Source organism: Stegodyphus dumicola, chromosome 5 (genome assembly GCF_044657685.1).
Source record: "Stegodyphus dumicola isolate Sdum_Otavi_A_Nest chromosome 5, ASM4465768v1".
NCBI lineage: Eukaryota > Metazoa > Arthropoda > Arachnida > Araneae > Eresidae > Stegodyphus > Stegodyphus dumicola.
Genome location: NC_140772.1, coordinates 27,945,618 through 27,969,797, shown reverse-complemented (window position 1 = coordinate 27,969,797; position 24,180 = coordinate 27,945,618). Strand labels below are relative to the sequence as shown.

General features: G+C 32.5%; 1 protein-coding gene across 3 annotated transcripts in view; it reads left to right on the top strand.

Annotated features, from left to right (window-relative positions):
* Positions 1-24,180, top strand: part of Art3 (arginine methyltransferase 3) — a 61,696-nt gene that overhangs the window by 20,532 nt on the left and 16,984 nt on the right. For 2 of the 3 annotated variants that reach the window (XM_035351383.2, XM_035351377.2), the window contains exons 2-7: positions 362-612; positions 4,254-4,359; positions 8,885-9,038; positions 15,808-15,949; positions 16,091-16,278; positions 19,788-20,014. In XM_035351383.2, the coding sequence (XP_035207274.1) occupies positions 376-612; positions 4,254-4,359; positions 8,885-9,038; positions 15,808-15,949; positions 16,091-16,278; positions 19,788-20,014 (1,054 nt within the window). In that variant the 5' untranslated portion in view covers positions 362-375. The remainder of the gene's footprint in view (positions 1-361; positions 613-4,253; positions 4,360-8,884; positions 9,039-15,807; positions 15,950-16,090; positions 16,279-19,787; positions 20,015-24,180) is intronic. The other variant, XM_085816513.1, reaches the window with a different exon arrangement.

Sequence of the window (24,180 nt, the reverse complement as noted above, 5' to 3'; positions counted from 1 at the left end):
CTTTCTTTCACAGTGAATGACTTCCTCATTCTTTCAGAAATTGCATTGAAAATGTTTCATTGTTTGGTAAGTCCCAAATTTTCATATCCATGATAAAAATCCCAATGAAATTAATTTAGATGAATGCAAAATGGTAACTTTACATGAGTCTTGTGTGAGTTAAGAAAAACATTTGGTGACAAGTCTGATTGCGAAAATAGACGAGTATGAAAACGCTTTTGAGTTAGCTGTAGATACAATTTTTGTTATTTATTTTAGTTAATCAGTAAAGAAGTTGGGAATTTTTTCCAGTGGCTCATTATGTATGGTTTCAAACATCATCTTGATGCATTGCATTACTTATATATTTAAACTAATTTAGTTTCAGGTACAGCAATGGAGGAAGTGGAGGCTGAAAGCAGTGGGAGTGATGAGGAATGGGATGGCATGGATGAGGAGATCAATCTTTCCATGCAGACTCTTTGCCTCTTCTGCTCGGAGATTTTTAATAATGCAGAATTGATGTTTGAGCATTGCCGTTCTCAGCATATGTTCGACATTGTTGGATACTGTAGACGGATGGGATTAAATTGTATAGATTACATTAAATTTATCAATTATATCAGATCTCATGTAAGTATTAATATTCAGAAAAAATAATTTTTTAACTGAATATTATATTACAGCATTTCTCATACTGTGAACCTTCTGGATTTTAAAGAAAAGATTGGGGGGGGATTCAAGAAATTGTTATACTATACTGTAGCTTAAAATCTCAGAGTTTGAAAATTACAGTTAGCAGATATTTGTCATCTTATCCTCCCATAACTTACATTTTATGAAATTTATTACCGATTATCCTGCCTACAAGCTCATCACTCTAGTTTTAGCAATAAAAGGGGGATTTAAAGCATTAAAACTGCAGTAATTATTACAAATATATATATATAGAACAACTGATCTAGAATTCGTTGTATTATCTGTTTCATTAACCCTTTAACAGTTTGACCTGGATTTTCTTGTTCTTTTATGCAAGCTCCTTAGCGGTTTCTCCTGTAATATTGTCATTTTAAATCTCTCCCTGAAAACGGACAGACACGTGATTTTGTTAGACTTAAGAAACGTGAAAAACGGATAGCCCGGATTTTTGTCTCACTTTCACCCCCAAGTGCCTAAGGGGACAAGCGTCCCCCCAACCCTGATGACAATAGTTAATGAATGACCCTCAATAGCGCGGGAAGTTTTACGATCAAGAACTCTTCTTGATGTTTTACTATAACGGCGACCTTACACTAGTTCTAAAGTAATAAGAAATTTGTTACCAGTTAGAAAGTTAATGGAAGAGGAAATAAGGATTTCTGTTTTAGACGTTGTTTAAGAAATTTAAAAAAAAAAATTAAGAAAGGAGATTTTTATAGAATAAGTTTTTATTTATAACTCAAATGATTAATAAATTAAAAAAAGAAAAGTAATTTAGCTATTGTTCTGCTATCGGAAGGTATTCAGTAATGTATGCATGCACGTCATGTGTATGTGTCTGTGTATTTATATGTGTGTAAACACATGTATACATTCATATGTATATATATGCGCATACATGAACACATACATGCATACATACCCAAAATTCCCAAAATAAATTGGCCTACTAAAACTAAATAAAATAGGTAAGTAAATAGTAAAAAAATTGTGTAGCAAAATAAATAATGATCTTTCTTAAAATACTGCCCAATAAAACATGTTGAATAATTGAAAATTTACAAGCTTGGAAGCTAAAATTCTAAAAAGATTTCGGAAAATTCGGACATCACATATTAACAGAAACAAGTCTACAAGCTAAGTACAAAGAAAGAGGAGAGACAAAACTAACGCAACAAAGTACTTCTTGCCATTCAATAGCGGGGAGGCAAATTTATGGCATATCCATCACACTAAGGGGAAGCAAACATACTGCCCTAGGCTGGGCCATCTTAGAGAGATTTCAGAAAACGAAAGCGAAGGCCATTTTCAAAGCATTTCATTCCGAGGGGCGGGCTTGTTAATGGGTTAATATGAATACTAACTTTTATTTAATTTTCACTTAGAAGGATTATAGTAAGGTAAGATAAACAAGGCTATTAATAGTTTGATAAATCCAAACTGTTGTTTAAAACAATTATAAATTTTCCTCTGTTATCTAATTTATAAAAGTGGTTGCCACTTGAAAAAAAAAAAATTGAAAAAAGCTTTTATATAGTATTACGTAAATATAGTGAAATGCTTAAAGGCTGTTCATACGAGATGATGGGTGCTTTTCCTTTCAAGTCATAATATGTGGTCCTCTCTCTTGTCACCAAATTTATTTGTGTTCTTTGCTGGTGATAATTGTCTTCATTACAATTACTCATACAACAATATTTTTCAACTAATCAGTTTTTTTCTTTCTACTGCAATGGATTTCACAATTTGGTGTTTTCAAAAAGTTGAACAAGCAGCCATCTTGTTTCTTCAAGAAAGGGATATTCTTCACAAAGAAAGATTATGTTCAAATAACTACATCATCAACCTGAAATGTAAATTGAAGCTGAAATGGCTGTAGAGCATTCACAGGCACATGGTTGCTAGCTGCCATTTTTTGATCTGATTTGTACCTACTCTACATCTTCACAACAATTAATTTCCATGCAGTAAAAAGAGTGGAACATCAACAGCTAGCAGGTTGCCAGAAAGGAAGTGAGAAAAAGAGAATGTAATGTGTTCAAGATGAATGCTTGTTCAAGACAGTGGCATAACTATAGATAGTCAAGATTAGCCATTGTCTAAGGGTCGATGCATTTTAAGGGCTTAGTATTATTTTTGTGAATATTCAAAAAGTAATAATAAACTCATAAATTTGTTGCCTTAATTAAAAATTTTGGCCAGAGTAGATTTAAGGGTGCCCCTTGGACAGTGACGTAGCTAGGGTTTTCAGCACCCGGGGACAACTGATGATTTTGCTCTCCTTTCTGTGTGTCACGAATGGAAAACACTTCATTTTAAAATTTCGTACCATCAATTTGGCGCCCCCTGGATGCTGCGCCCGGGAACACATGTTCGCCCTTGCCCCACCCTAGCTACGCCACTGCCCTTGGATTATCGCTAAGTTGTTGTTTCGTTTATCACCAAGTTGTTGTTCCTTTATGGTAACCTGAGTAGTTGAATGTTATGGAAACCCTATTATGACCTAATTGGTTGCGTGAATTTGAATGATGGGAAAAGATTTGGAAAGGCTTGTTTGTGTGTCGAATTTTGGATAAGAAGTACGTTGTTATTTTGTGGTTTACATGATAAAATGGTTGAATGTGGTAAGTTTAATTTGAAGTTGATGTGCAATTTGGAACAAAAGAGAAGAAAGCATCAATTGACTGGTGTGTAAATGAAGGTTTACTTAGTAGCCATTATAAGTGTCCTGTTTGTAGGAAAGAAAATTTGGTGTTATATTGAAGATATAAACATTTTTTTATCGCAGGTTAAATCATCAAGTAAGTATGACAATGTTATGAAATAAGTTTCTTAAATGCTGGTAGGAACTGTGTGATTTTTGAGCCCTTCCATTCAAAACAAATTAATTCATTATGCTGATCATAATTTAGAAGATAAATAATTAGACTAATGTTTTTTGTTTTGTGCTGTTATTTCCCATTAAAGGAGTTGCTTTATTTCAGTATTTTAAATGAAATTAGCAAAAGTTTTATTTTTAAAATGTTTTAGTCTTTTTCCTATTGATGTAAATATTCTAATGTTTTAATCAAGGACGGTTTGATGTGTCATCAAAACAAAAAACAAAACAAAACAAAAAAGCTATTGCTGACATTTGCACTTCTATTGGATTGCAATATGGTTTTTTTTTTTTTTTTTTTTTTTTTTTTTTTTTTTTTTTAAATGCAGATTTGTATTCGCTGATGAATTGTTATTTCACATATATTTGACAGATTCTTGTCAAAGCATTATTTCCACTTAAATATCATAGTTTAATATATTTTGTTTCCTGTGAATTTGACTACACAAAAATTTGTGTTTTTTGGAATAATGCAAGGTATATTTGTTTCTTTGTGGCAACAATTTCAGTATTGATTTTCTGGTACATAAAAATCTGATCATGAGAAGTTGGTGTTGTATCGAATATCCTTGATTCTCTGTCCATTATTTAGCATGCTCTAAAGAATTCAGGTTCCACAGTAGATATCCAGTGTTTAGAGTTTAATGAATGCATAAGGATTATGAAATGTTAATGTGGTTCACTTTTTCTGTTCTAGAGACTATCATCTTCAGAATTAATGGAAATTCCCAAAGAAGCTAGTCCATGGAGCAAAGATGAATACATGAAGCCTTATGATGCAACAGATCCTTTGCTTACATTTGGTAATATGTTACTTCTGATTCAACCCAACCAGTGGTCCAGGATTGCTATTTTAAATGCTATTAGAAAATTTGTTTCAGCTGAAGTGATTTGTTTAAATTTTAATGAATTTTCATGTCACATACTCTCAAGGTTTGAGCTCATATTTATTCTAGTTTTTCATATTTTATATCCATAACATGGTCTTCTGATTATCAGGCTAAATAAGGAGAGGGCTGTGATTATTCAACTAAATAAAGTGTGATCTGTTCCTTCATACTTTAGCTGAAGTCATTGGTAGGAATCTCATCAATTTTTATGATTGATAGTAAAGTATGGAAGTATTGTTGCGTTCTACAGGTTCATGGACTTGGAGTGATGGACGACAGCACTTGATGAATCAAAATACAATTTATTCGCCAGTGTTACTCAAGACAGTTCCTAAAATGCATTACAGTCTATGAAAAACATGCTGAAACAATCAGCAACACATCCTTCAGGATATTAGATTATAATGTTGAAGACAGTTTCATGGCAAAGTTCTAAAGTACAACTCTTGACTCAGTTTGGTCGCTCTCAAGCTAACCTCTGAACTTACGACACTACTACTGAACTCAAGCTATTCCTCATAATAAACTCACAGTACACTGCTACTCAGCGTACAGACAGAGTTTATGTAGCTTTCGACCTGGCTTCGAGAATAATCTGGGAAAAACCAGTAATAATTCGTTCTACAATGTTCTCGCTCCATCTATGGCATATTGCTAATTTTGTCACCAAATATGTGATTTCACGCCAATTCCGGCAACCCTGCCTTTCCTTGTCATTTTCTGGAAATTCTAAACCTGCTTTGCAGGAAAGCTATCTTACAGCAGCTGGGCATTTCGTAACAATATCAAAATAATTATGTTACTATAGCTATTTGATGTAGTCTTGGTTATCAAATTAGTGATCATCCAAATATTGTTATCAAATTAGTGAAGTCCTGTTTGTATTCAGAAACAAGGAAAGTATATAACTTAAAAAGGTGTAATTAGAATGAGTTTTTAAACTGAAGTAAAGTCATGAAATGAAGGTCAAATCTCCAGATCAGATCAAAATAAAATACAGAAATTGCTAAATGATAGAGAAAATTTTCTAAGAAGACATTAAGCTGCCAGAAAAATTAGAATTCAGAAAGAAGAGAGTGTCTGACTATCACTTTCTAAAGGAGATGATGATGAAATCGGTGAATTTCCTACAAACATTGAGATCTCTAAGTGTTAAGATCAGGATCAATCAAATAATTTCCAGAAGCATTATTATCATTTCATACATAAACTTTTGCATTACAGCTGTAGTATCCAGGCGTGACCTTCGAGAGGGAGAAGGCCATGACACTTAATAAACATGGCGGAGCTTTCCGTCCGATGTTATCGTCGGAAAGTCATCTAGATTTTTAAATTTTCATCGGAAATATAACTTTATCATGTTTCTTAATTAATTAAAATAGCTGAAAGAAAGGAGGCTTTATATACATACACACTTTTTAAGCTTTTTACAAATATTTTAATTAACTTTGGGCATAAATATAATTGAAAGAACCGAAAAACAAACGAACATTTTACAAAAATTTAAACGTTGATTGAAAATTGCCACTGTCATGATAAATTGGGAAGGGTTCTTAAGATAATAATTAATATTTTACCTTGGCTCAAATATTAATTTATTTGCGTTTCAGAGCAAAATATATAACTAGCAACTTCTATATCTCCAGTGTTTGTAAATGAAATGCTATATAACTTAGCTAATAAATGTGATAAACAATATTACATACCTAAATCTTATAGAAAAAAGCCTTCCATCATTCATATTTGAAATGAGATAACCTAACAAACAACACACACTATTGGCGAGAAATTGCTCATTTGGTGACAAAATAAGCGATATGCCATGGACGGATGGAGAACCTTCTGGAACGAATGCTTACCGGTTTAGCCCAGAATGTTCTCGAACATAAGCCGAAAGCTATATAAACCCTGCTTGTTCGCAGTCAGTATGTGCTCGTCTAGTGAGCTGCTAGTCAGTCATTGAGAGAGTGCTTCGTCAAGAGTAAAGACGTTAGTCTCGAGTTTGTCAGTCCGTATGGAGTCGGATCGAATTGACAGCCGGGCAGCGAGTGCCGAGTGTGTCGTCGAGTTCACCGAAGGAGTGCATCGTCGAGAGAGCATGTTGAGTTCCAGGAACGACTGAACCGAAGAGTCAGGAGCCGTGCTCTGTGTGTCGTCGAGTGCATCGCAAATTGTAGCGTGGAGTTCCGAGAACGACCAAGCAGAGTCAGAAGCTGTACTGTAGTACTTTGCCGTGAAGCTGTCTCCACCGTGATATGATAGCCTGATAACTTGGAGGCTGTGTCACTGATCGTGTCAGCGTGTTTATAGTAGTTCATCGACGACTGTAAAAAGGTGTTTTGGAGCTGTCCTGACAATACTGGCCAATAAAGTGTATTTCGATACTTCATTATATAGTATTGTCATTATTCAATCCAAATCCTCATGAATCCCGTACGAACGTGAAGGAAGAAAATAACGTAACAACTGGTGTCGGAAGAAAAATGCAACAATATTTTTTGTTTGGCTCTAGTATAGAATTGGCTGCTCCTTTGACTTTTTAAGTGAAAATAGATCGATGTATACAAGGACAAAGTCAAGGGAGTGAGTGCGCAATGCTAAGTTTATGCAATTCAATTTTTTTTAAGTGAAAGTAGGTTGATGTGTACTTGGATGCCGAGTTTTAGCAATTTTTGACTTGTTATTTTGGCTTTGTGTTGTGGCGATGTTTGGTGTAAAAGTCGCCGCTACACAAAGCCAAAATAAAAAGTCATAGAGTTGCAGAAACTTGGTGTCCATGTACTGTCAAAAATCACCAATTTTCGTCAAGAGGCACCCATAAATATATTTTTACCAAAATAGCTATGGACATTAGACTGCATGCACATTCAGTAAGCTATTGTGAAAAACGAATTGAAAAGTAGTACTATGCCAAAATTTAATTAATTTTATAGCATATTAAATGGTGCTGTGGTGATATAATTAACTATGTTTAGGTTAAGCTGATCATCATATACAAGGGTTGCTATTTATATTTCTGGCCTGATAATGAAGAAACAAATATTTATGATTGAAATTGCTTTAATTGCTTTTCAAAATATTCTCCATGGAGACCAATACACCTTTGCGTGTGTTTGAACTAATTTTCGAAGCACCTTTTCCATTCCGACTCAGGTAACTCCAAAACCTGTGTTTTGAATGCATCAACAACTTCTTCAGGTGGTGCAAATCGCTGACCACATAATTTATTTTTGATGTGCAGGAATAAAAAAAAGTCATTTGGTGCCAAACTAGGGCTGTACTACAGATAATCCATAAATTCGATGTTTTGGCCCATTAAAAATTAAAAATTCCTTTGTTTGAGCCGATGTGCGAGATCTCGCATTGTCATGATAAAGAATGATTCGACTCTTCTTCTGCTTTTTTTTTTTTTTTTTTTTTTCTTTCCCCCTTTGATGACTTCTGGCCAACAAATGGTCATGTACCATTCGGAATTGACTGTACTGCATTGCTGTAATGTCACTGTCGCCATGTGGCCGGTAATGGCAGAAACATGTAACTGTTTGCTTCAATGTGCTTCTTCTGCGGACAGCTTTTTTTTGGATTTGGCTCATCTTGGAAGACCCATACAGTCAGCTACTGTTTTGTTTTGGGCTATGCATCTGCATAGATCCATGATTTGTCAGTGTAGATGTTATACATAGCCTTTGATGCATCTTTAACATAGTTTTTCAACATTTCCTTGCACCAATCGACACGAGCTTTCTTTTGAGTGTTTGTCAGATTATGCGGCATCCAACACGAATAATTTTTTTTTCCGGCCAAATGTTCATGTAATATCTTATGATACTTGTCATACTAATACCCAAAGATGCTTTAATCTCACAGTATTTCACATGACGTTCATGCTTTATCAGTTCGCGCACAGCAACTGGTTTTGAATGACCTTCACAAAATTCATCCTGGAGCAAATGTCGACCATGATTGAATTCATTAAACCAGTTTTTTACAGTGCTATAGGATGGTGCTTTATCCCTGTATAAAGAATTAAGTTCAGAGAAGCACTCTTGTCTTGATAATCCATGACAAAAGTTATGAAAAGTAATCGCACGAACATGTTCACAAGTCAGTTCCATTTTTTTGGCTGAGATGAATTTTTCAATTTACTGCAACCAACAAAAATCACTCTAAAATAGCAAAACGCTCTGAAGAAGTTATGCTTAAAAATATCAAACTTTCAATTAGAATCGTCAACCGTCGCTTAGCAACACTTACTGTTGTCAAGGCCAGAAATATAAATAGCAACCTAAGTACAACACTAAAATTTAACTGAAAGTAATTGATGTATAAATATGAATTTTTATTTGCATGTTATTGATTGCCTAATCTAATAAAGTGATTATTATTTTTCATATACATATGTGTGTGTCAGGAATAATATTACTCTAATATTTTTCAGATATTGAAAGTTTTGTTCAAGAAAAATTAGCTGAGAGAGCAGATTACGATGACACAATTACAATATCTCAATCTAGATTTGAAGCCATTTTACAAAAGCTTCATCAGAAAGAAATGAAACTACAAAATGCTTATGATAGAATAGACAGAATGAAGTAGGTTTCTCATTTTTAATATGTATTAAAATTAGTAAAAAATATTCTGTAGTAGTTTTTTAGTTTATCTTGTTTTTTCATACTTGATCATTTGTGTAAAATAATGTACTTTTTCAATTAATATTTTAATATTGACAAAATTATATTATCTGTCCTCCCCCATTGCATGAAAATTCTAATTTTATGTTATAAGAATGATCAAAAACTTATAATACATGTATCTCTATCAACATCCACTTTATATCCATAATTCAGCTGTGCAGTAACAGGCTAACAGTATTGTTTCATTAAAGCATATTGTATTGAACATTAGATTTTAATATGGGATATAAAAGTGAGGCATTTAACAGAAAAGAATTAGGTGCTGCCTGAAGATAAGTTTACCTCTTGTGCACTCAGTAGCAGGGTTAAGTTTCTGAAATTAGGCCTAGTGTGAGGGATGTATCCATTAATAATAGGATGCATATTTAAGCACAAATCACATTTATTCAGTTGTTACTGAAATAATATAAAGCAACAAATACATTAATGTTGCATACAAGCACACACAAAAACTTAATAATAAAAAACAAGAGAATCATGGAATATAATAATTGGGTCTGATTGGCATGGTTGGTGTGCACGCTCCTTGGCATTTCTAGGGTTACCAGAAGTGAGTTGGAAAAACATTTTCTTCTCAAATGCCTGATTAATTTACAACAATCTCCCCTTTAATCATGCATTTGGGAAATGTTGGAAATGAGATTTAGCTCACTTCTTAATTTCAAAAATTTTGTTTTGCGCAATGGCTTAGTGAAAATATCTGCAATCATGGAATTTGTTATCCTGATTATTTTATTCTCTCCCATTTTTCTAATAAAGAAATATTTAACACTAATATGCTTTAGTCTGGTATTCATTTTCCTCTGTTTTCTAAGAGCTATTGTGGACTTATTGTCCTCAAATATCTTAATGGGTAGTTTTTGAGGTAGTCTAAATTTTTAGGGAGATCTAAGATCCATTTGAGCTCTTGAGCAGCAGTAGCTGCAGAAATAAGCTCGGATTCGATAGATGGTAAGGAAACATTATTTTGCCTCTTTGTAGATCAAAATATTGAGCTGTTTCCTAAGAAAAATAAATTTCCACTGGTTGATCGTCTAGTGGTTAAATGTTGGTGGGCTATCAGAGCCAATTTTCAGGTAAATGGTCCTTTATAAAGTTCAGGTATTGAATCACTGTTATAACTGCTTTCCAATCCTTCTCATTTAGAGATTCATTTTTCCTGCTTAATAGATTTACTGCTAGGGTAATGTCCTATCTGGTTACAGTGGCTATGTATAGTAAAGCTCCGATGACTTGCCTGTACTCGGTATTGTCCACTGGCGGAGAGGTGTTCTCTACCTTTGGATAAGAAGTATCCATTGGTGTGTAAGATGGTTTGTGGATATCTGGACAAAATACCTTTTTCTATTTTTGATTTTTTGGTCAATAGGAACTTGTTTTCATCTCCTTTGATTCTGATTAAGTAGTCTCTGCTTTCTCCTAAGTCTTTTGCTTCGAAGAACTCATTGAGAGATTTGATAAGCCTTTTGATTTTTTCTTCGCTTTTGCATGCTATAAGAATGTCATCAATGTAGACAGTAATCATTATGATGTCATTTCCATCTTTCTCTAGAAACAAGTGTGAGTCTACCCTACTCTGTGAAAAGTAAGTGTTCCTTAATACTTCTTCCACTCTTATTCAATGCTCTAGCAGCTTGCTTTAATCCATAAAGAGCTTTTTTCAGTTTGCAAATCTTTTTTTTCTTGTCCTAGTTGAACTGTGCCTTCTGGTTGTTCCATTTATATTTCTTTTTCTAAATCTCTGTGTAGAAATGCTGTAGTGACGTTTACGTACCTCTCATGCATTTTGCCGACAGCAAGAAAGGTTCTGATAGTTGTATGTCAAACTACTGTTGCAAAAGTATGATCGTAGCTAGTTTCAAATTCTTTACTATAATCTTTTGTGACTGGTCGCGCCTTGTAATGAATGACTATTCCATCCTCGTTTTCTTTCAGATTGAAAGTCCATCAACAGCCAATAGGTTTCTTTCCTACAGGAAGCTGAAGTAGTTCCCAAGTTTTATTTCGGGATAAGGATTTGATTTCTTCGTCAGCTGCAAATAACCACTTTTCTTTTTCTTAGATCTTAGTCACATTCTCAGATGTGATTTTGATTGTGTTTGTTAAGAATTCTAGATGCTCTGATGGTTTCCTCTTCATTTTCTTTTTTGATCGTCTTGGCTGTTCAGATACAATTTCATGTTTTCTTCAGTTTCTTCATCATTTTCACCGTCGTCAGCCTTTGGATGGAGAGAAATTTTGATATTATCTTTTCATTCGCTGGTAATTCTTGGACAAATGACAAATTTTACGCTTGTACTGATAATTATACGGTTTTCACCTGTGTAGATCCCTTTTTTTTTTACTTGGATCATAACTGACAAAAATTCCTTCAATCTTTTTCTGGTCTAATTTTTATGGTTTTCCTTATGTACATATGCATAAGCTGTGCAACCAAATCGTTTCATATGACCTAGATTAGGTTTTCTTCCACTCCATAATTCATAGGGAGTCTTATCACAAGCTGTGGTTGGAAGATGGTTCTGGATGTAATTTGCTGTGTTGACAGCTTCACCTCAAAATTTGTTTGAAAGTCAGCCTTGGGACAGCAGGCACTGGTCAACTCAGTAAGGCTTCTATTTTTTCTTTCTCTCACACTGCTCTGAGGAGCCAAAAAGGGAACAGTTAGTTGATATTTGATGTCGTTATTTGACAGAAATTCCTCCATTTCCTTGCTGGTATATTCATTGGCATTATTGGTTCAAAGAGTCTGCATGGTTTGTTTCTTCCAAATTTATTTCTTGTTATATCAACAAGGTCCTTTAATTTACTAAGAACTTCATTCTTTTTAGTGAGCAAATAGATGACAGTGTATCTAGTAAAGTCTTCAATAAAGATTACGACATAAAGTTTTCCACAAGTACTTGGAGTAGACATAGGCCCACAAATATCACTATGTATAAGTCCCAGTGGTTTTCTTGCGCGAACATTAGCAGCTTGTGGATAAGGAATTTGTTGTATTTTATTCTTTATGCATTCTGAACAGCTGTCATTATAAGTGCAATTATCTAATTTTATTCCTTATACAAGATTTTCTCTTACTAATTGTCTGATTGCATCATAACTTCGATGACAAACCTTGAATGCCATATTTGCATACAGTTGTTATTTTTACATTCAACTGCAAAATTAGTACTTTCTGGATTTTTGATTAAAACAATTTTATATAAACTATTATCATCAGAATATGCGTGCTAATTATTTGGCTATCCATTTTGAGTAAGGGATATTCTAGTAAATTGCTAGAATATCCCTTAGTAGCAATTTGCTTAACAGAAATCAAGTTGCTCTTTAAATCAGGAATTTAATAAACATTAGTCAATCAAATTTTCTGCAATCCACATTCATCTTATAAATCAACAAATCCTTTGCCCCCTGCGAATATAAAATTTTTCCATCGGCTAAAATGATTTTTGCTTGAGAATTCTCATATATCAGTAAACAAACTTTTATCTCATATTAGATGACTGCTTGTACTGGAATCGAGGGAGAAATTTTTTTTTTTTTATATTTTGTTCTGAGCAATATCGTGGAGTAATTATTAAACCCTTTTCATAAACAGTACTTTGGACTGGTGCTGATTGACAGCTGGATTCACAGCCAAGGGAAGTGTCTGAGCTCATACAATGTCAGTTCGATTTTATGACATGTTTGGTCACGCGAGTTTCCGATTTTGAGTTGCTGGGACAAGAAATTTTGTTCTGCAATTTAAAACAACACTCACAAGTATGACCACTGTGTTTACAAAAGGTGCAAAATTTCTTTTGTCTGTTATTATCATAATTTCTTTCATTTATTGTGGATTTAAACGCCATTGAGGAATTAGAACTTCAATCTGCTTGTTGTTCTAGTCTTCTGTTGTATTCATCAGTGAGTTTTCTTTTTACAAGATGTGTAGTTATAAGAGTTTCCTCTCTAGCTTCAATTGCAATCTCAAATCATACAATAAGATTATTGTATGATTCGGGAATTGAAACTAACAAAAGTGCAGCTACGTGCTGAACCGATATGTTCTCACCGATAGCTTTCAGTCTTTCAACTAAGTCCATATGAGTGATGTGTGCAGTCATATTCCTATGTTCAGCCATTTTTATATAATATAATTTTCTCAGAAGATATAACCTTGCTGCTCAAATTGGAGCGCTCGTGAATAGACTTTAATTTTTGCCATGCACCAGTGGTAGTCGTTTCATCTCTAACATGAATAATCTGAGAGTCGTCAATGCATAGATTTATTATAGCTCATGCTTGTTTATCCATCTTTAAAAATTCATCATCAGGTTTAGAAGGTGGAGAAGAATATTGTTGTGCCTTAAAAGCATTTGAATCTTGAATTTCTGAGTAGTGTAATTTTCAGAATTCAGTTTTGTTATTTGCATGCAATCTTTCAAGACTTGACTGTATCATAAGATAGGATGCATATTTAAGCACAAATCACATTTATTCAGCTGTATCTAAAATAATATACAGCAGCAAATACATTAATGTTGTATACAAACACACACAAAAACTTAAGAGTAAAAAGCAAGAGGATCATGGGATATAATAAATTTGGCACGGTTGGCACGCACATGCCTTAGCATTTCTAGGGTTACCAGAAGTTAGTTGGAAATTCTTCTTCTCAAATGCCTGATTAATTTACAACACTGCCTGCTTTACTGATATTCAAAAAGCATTTAATAAAATAGAGTATGCTATCTGCTTGTGTGAAAGGAAAGGATTTTGATGGACTTTTAGAACAATTCTGGGACCATTTAACTGACGCTTAAGACATAAAAATGTATTATAATATTTGATCTGATAGCCTTTTTTCTGAAATGTAAGTCTTCAGCGTGCTTTCCATGATGGAAGAACTTTTCATAAAATTTCTAAGGATATTGCTTTCCATTTTTCTTTAACTATTTTCCTGTATTTGTCAGTCATGGTACGTCTGTGTTAAGGAAGAGCTATCTCAGCATTCAAAGACACAATAGCATGTTGGTGAAATGTCAGGGGATTTTGTGGCAGTATGCTGAAAAGGGTATACACCCATTACATCTTTGTAGTTTTTGTTTGGTGGGTTTGTTTTGGTGCACAATTATGGTCTAATTATGGTCAATTATAGTATCAACTAACTCCAACTCAAGGTAGGTTTGATACTACCAGGGTAGCAGACTTTTTCCCCTTCACCATCTTCTATCCTGTCCTGCTGGACTTACTGTGCTGTGCTCATTTTACCTGACACGCCCTTCTATGGGATACAAAGTTCTGACAGCCTGAACTTTTCATACTAATCTCGGCATACAGCGGAGGTTGGAGTTAGTTCATAATATTCAGCCCTATAAAACAAACCAAAGATGCGCATTTGAGAGTTTGCCATCAAAGTCTGAGTTCAAATTAACGCTCGAATGCCAAGTTTTCAGTTTTATCTGTTTTGTGCACTCTCTGTGAGTTTTTTGCTAAACTGATTGCGTAACTTTTGGTCTCATTCATTCGCTTTCCCAACACTGTTGTAAGTTCAATTTGGAACTGTAATATTCCTCTTTTCTGCCTCTCAGAGTGGAATGCGACCCTGTGTTCTATGGTAATTATTGCTAATCTGGATGAGTACTAACACCCCTCTTAATTTGTAAAAACAATTTAAAATCACCCTGTATATTGCCTTTAGATAAATTAGTACAGTCAAAAGTCGTTAATTCGGACACCCATAATCCGGACATCAAAGCTAAAACTTTCTGCGCATGCGTTGGCACATGCGCACAGGCGTTTTACGCGTGCGCGTAAGACCTTGACTACTGCGCATATGCGTGTGCGCAAGGGCAGAATAGGTTTTCGCCTGCGCGTTTAATGTATAACAGACGGTGTAAGCTAAAATTATCTAATTATCTATTTCAGTTAATGTTAATGATTGCGTTATTCTTTAATCTTTGAATTGGATCCTGCTTATTATTTTTTGCAGACTGTAAGAGCAATTTTATAAAAGTAAACTTGAAATTTCGATTATGTCAAATACAATTTCTGATGCTGGAACTTCCAAAGGATCTACAAAACGAAAGTATGTTTCGATGTCCAACAAATAAAAAGTGGAATTGCTCCAAAAAATGGATAAAGACATGAAGAATGTGACAGAGAGGTTAGTGAAAACGAAAAAATTTCGATTGACAAGTTAGTCGGTATTCTCGGCACAGCAATTAACGGGACTTCAACAGCGGAACTTTGTAACTGAACAAGAAATTATGTCTGTTTATAGAATTAAGGAGAAAGTATTATCACATAAAACGAAGCAACTTAAACAACTTACATTGAAAGAATTGTTTAATAAAGTAAACAAATAAATATTAAGCTTCTTTTTTTTTTTTTTTTTTTTTTTTTTTTTTTTTTTTTGTAAATTTTGATGCCCTTTAGATCATAATTGTTCTTTATTTCATAAATTACGGTTTCATAGTTTTAATTTTAGAATTTCTGCATGCCATCTTACGAGATTTAAACTGATGATCTATAATCCGGAAAAATCGATAATCCGGAATCGCCAAAGTCCCGACGAGTCCGGATTAACGACTTTTGACTGTATTGGATTATGCTACACTAAAGAAATTTTATTCCCCACTTTTCTGTATTAATCATCCTAATTATGCTGTATTCATTGCAGGGAAGCAGCCAAAAATGTTCTGTGCAACAATGATTATCCATCTGATAAAAGACCTTGCACTGAAGAAAGACGTATGAGTAATGAAGAAGACAGTTATTTTAGCACATATGATCATTTTGCTATTCATCATGAAATGCTGCAGGTGATTTATGTATTTTATTCTCTTCTGTTTATTTTATTTTATTTTTTTTTTTTTTTTAACGGAAGAGAAATTACACAAATTTAAACAGAATTTTTTTTTTTTTTTTTTTAAGTAACTTTTGCCTTATTTGTGATTCATTAGGATAAAGTTAGGACATTGTCTTATCAAGATGCCATCTTGAAAAATTCAGAAATCTTCCACAACAAAAGAGTGCTTGATGTTGGCTGTGGAACAGCAATACTTTCCATGTTTGCTGCAAAGGCAGGAGCATCTAAAGTTATGGGTGTGGATAAATCAGATGTCATATTTCAAGCAATGGACATAGTGAGGTATAAATCTGAGTGAACATATTCTGTATTATATTATCTTGTAGGAAAAGTTTTAGAATCTTGTATAATTATTTATTTCATTTTTAAATGGAGATCTTTTATCATTCTAAAAATACGTTTTGGAGGGATGGAGAGGGGAGTAGGGATACTAATAATCAAGCTTGCTTATTTCATTATTGATGAAGTATAAAGCAAAATATCCTAATATTTAATCTTTAACCCCTTCGAGCCGGGTAGCGAAAACGCGCGCATATCGCTGAGGCCGGCAGTGTCTTACGCGAGCGTCTCTCCAGGGCCGGGGGCTTTTTTGCTACTAAGCCTAAATCCATAAAATTTCCGAAGTATCAACGCATTGTTTAATAATGCTCTATAGAGTATTTAAACGGCTTATGCTTTATAGATATTTTTATATATATACTTTAATTACCTTATTTCTTGTTTAAATGCATATTTTACACATTTTATTTTAATTACTCACCATTTTATGACTTTTAACATTATATATCTGAAAACTAAATATGTTGCTTAAAATTCTCTTTTCGTATGAAAAATTTGGAAACAGGGATCTACACACAGTCCTACGTTGCATTCCTTGCACTCGTAATAACTCATTTGCCGTTTTGGAGGATTTTTCCGGGAATGTGAACAAACGAAGCATCGTCGTCTCATTTTCTTATCAGTCTCTTCTGAACAAAGTTTTGGAAAATGTCTTTCAGTTAATCTTTCAGAATCAATATCTGAAATATTTTGCATCATTTCTGCTATTTCATGTTCTGTTAAACATTTTCGACACTTCGACATTGCAACGGTAAAAACAGAAAGAATTCACATCTAACAAGATCTAATTATTTTCTAAAAACTGAACTGCAAACCGAAATACTCAACGCTTTAGCGCGTATAAAACTTCTATTTACAATAAACAACTACCACGCGCGAATAAAGTGTGATTTAAAGAGACATCATAAATCATGCCATTCGGAAACATTTAGTTTCCCATTTGTTTATATAATCAAAAACACGTGTATGGGAGTCATGCTTCTCTCATTTCAAGTAGAAGGTCTAATGTACATGTATCTGAAACCATATGGACATACAGTGCCATCTTGTGGCAGAAATTATAGTTTCTAAAACGTTCCAGGATACTGGCACAAATACGTGACAGTCGGTAGTAAACGGGAAAATGCTCTGGCACGCCTGCGTGTCGGCCGGTAGGTGAGTGTGTTTGTTGTTGGCATGTAGACGTGACAGTCGGCGTGAAGGGGTTAAGATGCATGTTAGCATGTAGGCTAAAAAATATCTTTCAGTATGATAATTTAAAAATGACTTGCTATTCTTTTAAAATCAGAAGAAACATATTTTTCAAAATTTTTTCAGTAATTAAACTTTTAATACTCACTTTATTATAACAATTTGCATTAAAGCAATAAATTAAATTCTGAATGGTGAATTCAAATACAGATTTGATTTTTTTTTTTTTTTTTTTTTTAATCTTATGAAGAAGGGAGCTTTTAGGTTCAAAATGATATTGCAATGACCATAGTGAACTGTGTTTATATTTTATTGTGAACATTTCAACTAGGTATTGCTGTCTGATGGCAAAATGTAATTCCTTCCTTGCCAAAGACAAAAACTGTTTGAAACCAGCAGAAAATGCCAATAAGTGGCAGAAGCTAATTAAAATTTATAAATGTTATATTAATTTATAATTACTAGTTTATTTAATTTTTTGATAAATTATATATATATAGAAGATATAAAATCAAAAAATATATAAATTATATATATTTTTTGATAAATTATATATATATAGAGAGAGAGAAAGAGTGTATCACAGATTTTTATTTTAAAACATTTATTACTTTTTTGTGTTATTATGAATTTGGCTCTAAATTTCTTTCATTATAATATTATTTTTGCATCATAATTTTATGCATCTCCACTACTATTAGTCATTGCTTGTAAAGCAATTTTTCCTTCTGCCTGTTTTCCTTTTACTGTTTCAAAAACTTTTTATTTTTTCTATTGCTTTTAAATATTGCTTAAATTACATTGGAATTTATTTAGACTTCAAATTGTAATTCTTTTACTTTATTTCTTTTCTTAATTTTACTTTGAAATATAGGAATTATAATAGGAGTACTCCCCTTTAATTATGATTATATATATGAAAGTAAGTTCTCAATTAAGCTTACATTCACATTTATTTAAATAATTAAAGAATGAGATAATTACTCAAAGCAAAAAAAAAGGAAATTGAAAAAAAATTCAAGCATTTAGAGGAATTAATAACTGAAAGAATGTACTTCTGAAGTTTTAACAATTAAAAAAGCAACTTACCATAACCAAAATTGATAAAGCAAACAGTAATTTCAGTATTTTATGAACTACAATTCTATAATTTAAAATAAACTGAAAAATTCTTCTACCTGTAGTATCTGCCGAAGAACTAAAGAAAGAACTATTATTAATAAAATTCTTTTCATAAAACTGCTTTTCACAAAAAATTGGGAATTTCTCTCTTCACTGCAAATAATAAATTTACCGTAAAATAATATTGACTTCTTCAGATGAAATAAAACTTACAGTGAGATGGAAGAAATGTTAAAGAATGCGGAAACATATAAAACAAAAAATTTTAAATGATTTCTCTACCTTTTTCTTATTGCAAAAATCTTTCATAGGATCAATTTCACATGTCAAAAAGATTCTGACAAATGCCGCTCAATCATTCTTTTGTTCTGTTGTTAATTGAATGTGGAACAAAATGTGCACAATTTCCTTTACCCTAAATCCTCACTCATTATTGTATAGACAGGGTTTTTTTTTTTTTTTTGTTATGTTTTGTTTTTAAATGTTTAGATATTCTGCAAGCATTCTTATCATTAACTGATGATCTTGATTTAAAGCAGCACGGGCAACTTCATTGTTCAGGCCAGTTCAGAGGACATCTGTTCTTTCGTCATCTTTTGCATCATCTCTACCATCTCGAAATCTACCAAACCACAAAAACATGTTAGAAGGCAAAGAACACTCTTCATCATAAGCATTCTGCATCATTTGTTAAGTTTTGCTTCTTTAAAAACAAAACTTTGTCACAAATCTCTGTTCCAAATTCAATTTTATTACTAAAATAAATAACATTCAAACATCAAACGATAATTTTCTCCTTAACAGCTCAACTCATCCCAATGCGATTAACAGACTAGAATCAAAATGTTTTTTTTTATTGTTTGTTTAATGTTGCCCTTTATTGCAAACAGATAGGGCTATTCAAAAAGTTAATATTTAGTCAGTCAAAACTTTTAGCCAGACCTTGTGTTCTATAAAGCACACAATTATGATGTACACATCCAGCTAGCACACTGAAGATCAGTAGCTCAAATGCCATCAAAAATAGAATTATTTTTTCATGTTTCCCAGCTCCAATAGTCATAAAAGACCATGTGTACATAATTGAATAAAAATCCTTGTACTATTAATGTTTTTTAATTAAAATGTTTTCTGTGCAGGGAAAATGGATATGATCAAGTTATTGATCTGTTCAAAGGCAGAATTGAAGATGTGCCACTTCCCGAGGAAAAAGTAGACATAATAGTCTCAGAGTGGATGGGATACTTTTTGCTGTTTGAAGGCATGTTAGACAGTGTCCTCTTTGCTAGAGATAAGTTTTTAGCTCCAGGTGGTTACATGTTTCCAGATCGATGTACACTTTCATTGATGGCTGTATGTGATCTTGGTAAGTAATCTTTAAGAAATAATGAAACTTTTATGCTGATAATCTCTGTAATAACTATCATTGAGAACATAAATAAATGTTTTTATAGAACATAAGTTATAATTTATAGTAATGCCCACAAAGGTCTGCTACTTTCTCAAAAGACAAAAATACCGGGTATCATGGAAGATCTATGCTAATTTCCATTAAGCTAGAATGTTAAATTAGGCCACTCAGATGGAATGGTGGCTAGGGGAGCCTAACTGCAGTACCGAAGCGCCTGTGTTCGAATCCCGGAGAAGGCATGGTTGTAACTGTCTGTCCCCTTAATAGGAGGCAATGGTGGCCCACCTATTAGGTGACTCCATAATAAAGAGACCATCACATCTGGCCGTAGTATAGATTAATGGACTCTGTACCTGAAAAATTATAAGTTTTCAAATACTGTTTGGACTCTGTTACACTGTAACTGTTCAAAATCTGCCATTAGGGGGGGGGAAAGAATGTTCAATTAGTGTAGGAATAAAATATAAATTAAACCTTCTATTGTATTTAAAAAATAAATGAATAAATCTAACTTTTCAAATACTGTGTTTATTTGAAAGTAAAATTTTCTCAAATATGAGACCCTCCTTACATTTTAGGATAAATGTAAAGAAATAAAAATGTATGTGAGCAGGTATTATATTTTGCTGTAATCCTGAGAGAGATAATCTTAATTTATTATTCTTCCTTCTGAATTTCCTTAAAAATAACAGTGCCTTTAGGTGTGGCCCAAAGATAAAGGGAAGTTAGTGATACATTGGCACCTATTTATTTTCAAGTATATCAGTATAATGGATGCAGGTCTAAATTGAAATTATTCAGCTAGACATGGATATGATAATTAGTGATAGTTATGTATTTACATATACCAAAATTACCTATATAGTTTTAATATTTAAACAATAATTATTTATGATGATAATAAAATTCCTTCCTCTCATTCTGTAATTTCACTTACCAAAATACTCATTTATATGACACTGCCAAATTTTGGAACTAAATATAGCAAAAAAGGATTTTTATTTTCAAATAAATACACACTTTTTTGGTTTGTAAATCTGAAAATATTGAGGTGTGATGAAATCGATTTGTGTTATAATGACCCTCTTGGAAGCAGCATTGTAAGATGTATCAAATGGTCATTGCATGAAATGTTGCTTGAAAATTGATAGAAAATAAGTTTTTCATTATATATTTTGTTAAATAACCAAGCAATTAATCCTTTAATGGCCTGTATTTATATACAGTATATTTCTAGCAAATAATATCCAATATATTTATCTGCATTGTATTTTTAGTTATAATCTATGTAATTAAACTCATTGCCTCCCTCTCCTGGGAAATACCACAGAAAAGCCTCTGACTTTTCCTTTGACTGAAAAGCCATGAGACTAAAACCAAGAGGTGTATTGTATTGGGGCATTAGTGAAATTTTGAGATATAGCAAATATAAAAAATATGTAATTTAAAATTTCTTCCTTTTAATTTTTCATGATAAGAAATTTTCCCATATAATTGTTTCAGAATATTCAGAATTACAAGAATAGGCATCAGTTTTCTCTATAAAATTAATTTCACTCCTTTTTCCACTGATTTTTTTCCCCTCCAAAATATTTCTTGCTTTTTTTTTTTTTTTTTTTTTTTTTCTATTACAGAATTGGTAGGGCTAATTTTGCTTTAGAATTTTAGATATTGAAACTTGGAAAGTTTAGAAATATTTGAAGGCAAGATTTACAGACCCGCAATTTTAGAAGGCTGCTGAAAAATGTGACAAAATGAAAAATGTCTTCATTGTATTAACACATAATGGATGTATTTTACAGAAATTTTATGATGAATTTCTTATATTGTGAAGAATTTTTGGAAGGACAGTGAAAATATAATGTTTGAATGTTTTCCTTTCGATGCTAGAAGTCTTTTTCTTAATATTTTTATCTTCTCTTTATTTTCTCAAGTTTTCACTAGATACAAGCATGAAAAATATAAAAAATGTTCCTAATCTTTTTGCATGTGATGTATTAAAAAATAAAGTTTTAAATTTATAAAAAAGAATTTTCTATTGATAAAGAAATTGAAAACCGACAGTTTAAACGATTTACCTTATATGTCTTAATAGATCATACACAGGGCTGGCGCTGAGCATTTTCCCAGCTGATGAAATCTCTGTGGATCCTAAATTCTGCAGCCTAGTGCCTTCCTTTTCTGCTGCCTAATGCTCTCCTAAATTCTGCTCCCAGTTCCTGTCATAAATTCTGAAAGTTTGCCATTTCTAGATTTTTTTGCTGGGTGTGTCACTAAAATCTAAAAATTCTGCCTCATTGGCTCTGAAACCAGCCCTTACCACATATCATTTCATATTTATTCTGAATGTTCATATTACTAAAGAAATAAAATTAGCAACTTTTTCTTTATATTCTAAATGCTTTTTTTTTTTTTTTTTTTTTTTTTTTTAAATAGCAGAAATCTTTAATTCCAAAAATTCTAAAGAAGGGGAAATGTATTGAAAGAAACTGAATACATAAAGATGAAGGAAATTATTCTTCAAAGATATGTAGAGTTATTATCATGCAAAGTAATCAGTTGTTTAGAATTTTAGCCTTTACTATAACTTTCTCTTTCCTTACCATAATGCAAATCAGATAGTTTTTCACACTTAGATTTTTGGATTGTAAGACAGAATGTTTTTGTCCTACACTTGGATGTTGTCTTAGTTCCTGCCAGCTCTGATAATTTTTAATTATTCATCTTTGCATTATCATTGCTAATATTTGAATTTGTTACTACAATAAAGTTACTGAGCCACCTTAGATTAAATTTAAATTGTGTGGTCTTTGACTACTAGTCCATATTTTTAGTTTGAATTTGACTGTTCCTTTTTAATTGCATCACCACAAGCTGTAGTTTATTTTGTCAACATAAGAACGTGCCTATATGTTTAAAGTTCTTTTTAAATAAGAGGTTGATTTAAATCTTTATGTGATGCTGTAGTTACCTTCGGACATAATGATAATTTGCTTCATGTCTATCAGAAGTTTTGGATTATTTAACTTTTACCAGATCACGTAAACCCTCATTAGGTACACTATTGAGAGATTGGCAGGTTAGGAGATAAAGCATGCAGAAACTAGTGGGAACATTGGTTTGTGTATTGAAACAGATTTCTGATTGTTAGAAAAAAATGTTTAAACAGAAGAAAACTGATATAAATTAGCCGAAATGTCTGGGAACACTTCGATTTAAAAAGACACATAAATATTTTGTTTTGTAACTTTTAATGTGCAGTTATCCTAATACTGTTTCAGAATCAGTGTCATGAATTACATGTATTTTAAACTCTGAAGTGTTATTAGATTGTGATTTTAATAGTGGTCATGTAAATCTATAATGTAAATCTATAATAAGGATATTTAACTACCTAATTATTTTATTTATAACTAACTGCTCATCTTTTAAAGTTATCTCTGTGTATTAAAGCAAGTTGTTGCTTTTCATTAATCATTACTGTGGCCACAAGATACAGCATAAAAATGTAAAAACTATTGTAAGCTTATTCTTTGCATCTAGTGGGACTTAAAATAATACAAAATAGCTTATCACCTCTGCTGCATTAGTGGCTTATTGGAACCTTAAATTATATTAACCAGGTTACAAGCCCAGAAACTCTATATGAAGGTACAACACTAACTGCTTCAGACAGATGAAGCACAACTAACTTTCAAAACTACTATGCCTACATGAGGCTTTCAGGATTTTTCTGATCAACAGGTCTCTCTCTCGGCAAGCAGCAGCACTAACAACAGCTAATCTTCTGTTACGAATCATGCTGATTATGATTTTATTTCTCATTTTAACCTATGCCATTCGACATAAAATCTACCTGCTATTTAGATTGAGTAAGTACATGGCAAAATGAGATGTAAAAGAAAAGATTAACATAAAGCTGTTAATAAAATGTAAATGAAATGTCCCTAATCTTCTTTCAGATATGTCCAACTATTATACGTGTAAAATATCCAATGCTACTTGATAAATTTTATAAAGTGGATTTTATTCTCAAATTTATTTTATAGTTATGTTTATTAAATTACGTTTAATAAGAATGCTTCCTATTCACAGATCTATTTTATTCTTAGAACATTATT